The sequence below is a fragment of the Morone saxatilis genome, unplaced genomic scaffold (assembly GCF_004916995.1).
Source record: "Morone saxatilis isolate NCDOM2014 unplaced genomic scaffold, NCSU_SB_2.0 Contig5, whole genome shotgun sequence".
Taxonomy (NCBI): domain Eukaryota; kingdom Metazoa; phylum Chordata; class Actinopteri; family Moronidae; genus Morone; species Morone saxatilis.
Genome location: NW_023340095.1, coordinates 9,094,539 through 9,096,946, shown reverse-complemented (window position 1 = coordinate 9,096,946; position 2,408 = coordinate 9,094,539). Strand labels below are relative to the sequence as shown.

At 41.4% G+C, this 2,408-nt stretch overlaps 1 protein-coding gene across 1 annotated transcript in view; it reads left to right on the top strand.

Moving 5' to 3' along the window:
• ranbp2 (RAN binding protein 2) overlaps positions 1 to 2,408 on the top strand; it is an 18,545-nt gene that overhangs the window by 12,314 nt on the left and 3,823 nt on the right. The window contains exons 17-19 of the mRNA XM_035676921.1: positions 738 to 914; positions 1,769 to 1,855; positions 2,057 to 2,238. Of these exons, the coding sequence (XP_035532814.1) occupies positions 738 to 914; positions 1,769 to 1,855; positions 2,057 to 2,238 (446 nt within the window). The remainder of the gene's footprint in view (positions 1 to 737; positions 915 to 1,768; positions 1,856 to 2,056; positions 2,239 to 2,408) is intronic.

The following is a 2,408-nucleotide window of genomic DNA, read 5'->3' as shown; positions in this document are numbered from 1 at the left end:
TTAAGTAAGTAGGACTGTTAATAATCAATAAATTACATATAGAGAGTTAAAATATTATTCAGGAAATTATCTGCTTACAAATTCATCCAAATAATTTTTTTTTTTTAACATAAACGTCCTTATCAGTTGTTCTGTTCTGTTATTCTTATGTATTAAAATATATTATGAAATATCCATAAAATAAATAAGTTTACTAAATGATAGAAAGGAAAAATGCTGGTAACCGCTTCATTAATCAATAATACAGAATCAAAGTAGAGTTTTGTGTAGCAACAGGAGGCACATCAGTTAATGTCTTCTGAAAGATGAGCTGAGAGGATTCCTCCGAGAGGAACGCACCGTGCAAACGTCACACATGCCATTTTTAGTGCTGGATGTGTAGCAACAGCATGAAATGCAATTCCCTGTCTAGTCTGGCATCTACCAGTGATGTGCACCTCAGCAGTGGCTAATTAGAGTCAAAGCTCAGGTATTAATGCTGTTTAATGCTGCGGTAAGTGGTGGAGTCAGCTAAACAGAGACATGCATACAGAGATACACTCTGAGTACAACTCGTCTCACATTTGTACATCAAATGCATGCTGTTCATTTTTGCTGTGCATGCTTTTTTTTTTGTGTGTGTGGAACTAACACCTGTGTTTTTATAAAGGGAGTAAAGAAGTTTAATTTCTGCTTTTGTTCTGAGCAGTTCCTCCCCAGCCTGACTGTGTGTTGTTCTTCTATCGTGTCTGACACAGGGCCACCTCAGGCAGAAGGAGGCGGTGCGTGGTCGGAGGACGACTCGGAGGTGGAGGTTGTGTATGTCCGTGAACCCACGGCTGAACAGGCGGCTTTAGCCAGGAAGCTCTTGCTGCCTCTCACCTTCTTCTGCTATCAGAATGAGCCAGGCTACACCAGCGACGGTGAAACTGATGGTGAGACAAAGATAAGAAACACGAGTATAAAAATGTTTTCTTCAAGTGAATGTGGTAAATAAGATGACTCGTATGTTTTGTTACGTTTATAATTTCCACAGGTAGTATTTTATTATTTCACCATCATCTCATTTCATTCACACAAATTCCCTTACAGGGTTTAAAAAGCTCCGCGTTGCTTTTATCTCTGCACTGTTTAATTGAAGCGAGCACATTGCCAGCTGCCTGTGTGATTGCTGTTTGTAGATTCAGGATTCAAAATGTTATCAATGGCAGGCAAACTGAGACCGGGCGTAAAACTGCATCGGAGAGTTTCATATTTTACCCAGAACTCTGAGTTTCTACATCATTGAGACGCAGCCTCTCTCAAAAAAGACCTCTGTGACTGATTGCTCTTCATCTTGTTTCTTTTTTGGTGACTTAACACCGCGAATGTGTCGCCACAACTTAAAATAACAAGTAATACTTAGGGCAAAAACATGAGCACAGATTGTGTAGAAAGCTGCTTTGATTTGATTCACTGAACTCCAGATAGATACGGTGAACAGTGAAGGTCACGTTAGTCTCAGCCGGTACACGTAAAAAAACCAAGCAACAAAAGGTCAATATTATATTCTGTTACAACCATTTGCAGTTTGTGTTTCTGTTGTCTCTCACTATCACAACACAATGTGTTAACGTCTGTAAAGCTGGCCATCATGTTGCTAAAAATCTGAACACTAAGAACAGAAGAAGACAAAACAAACAGGAGTTGTCTTTGTCCGAAGTCCGTGGGAGTGAAGTGGGAACTGGAATCAACAGTTTCTTTACAAGCAAAAGTAATTTAAGGGGAAAAATGTGTTTTGAATTTTCAGACGAGGACTTCGAGTCAGCAGTAAAAGCCTTGAATGGAAAACTCTACGCTGATCCTGCTGAGAAGAAGGCTGCAGCGTGTGGGGACGGTACGTGTGTCCTATTCTGTCAAACACACGATTATCTAATTACCCTCAGTTTTATCATTTCTACCAATATCCTGTTGGTTTGATTCATACATAAATAATGATCTCTTCCATGTGTGTAATATATCGAATACACCATGTGGATTTAATAAATGCTCACCTCGCCTGCCAGTCGAACCCTAAACTTGTGTGTACTTCATTCAGAGTCAGACTGCCAGTTGGTTTGGGAGAAGAAGCCGACACCGGAGGAGGAAGAGAAGGCCAAAAGCCTCCAGCTTCCACCCACCTTCTTCTGCGGCCTGAGCATCACAGACAGCGACCCCGACCCCGACCACGACAAGCCCGAAGACTTTGAGACGGAAGTCCGCAAGGCACAGCGAGACCTGGTAACAGACAAAACGCTTCATGCAGGTCGTCTTAACTGCATTCATTTAGAGTGGTGACGAGTAAGCAGTTAATAAGAGGAGAACATGGGTCCTGTTTGAATCACACGTGGACAGTTTACACTTAAATCTTAACTTCTCCGCTCTGTATGCACATAAACACAACAGGCCTG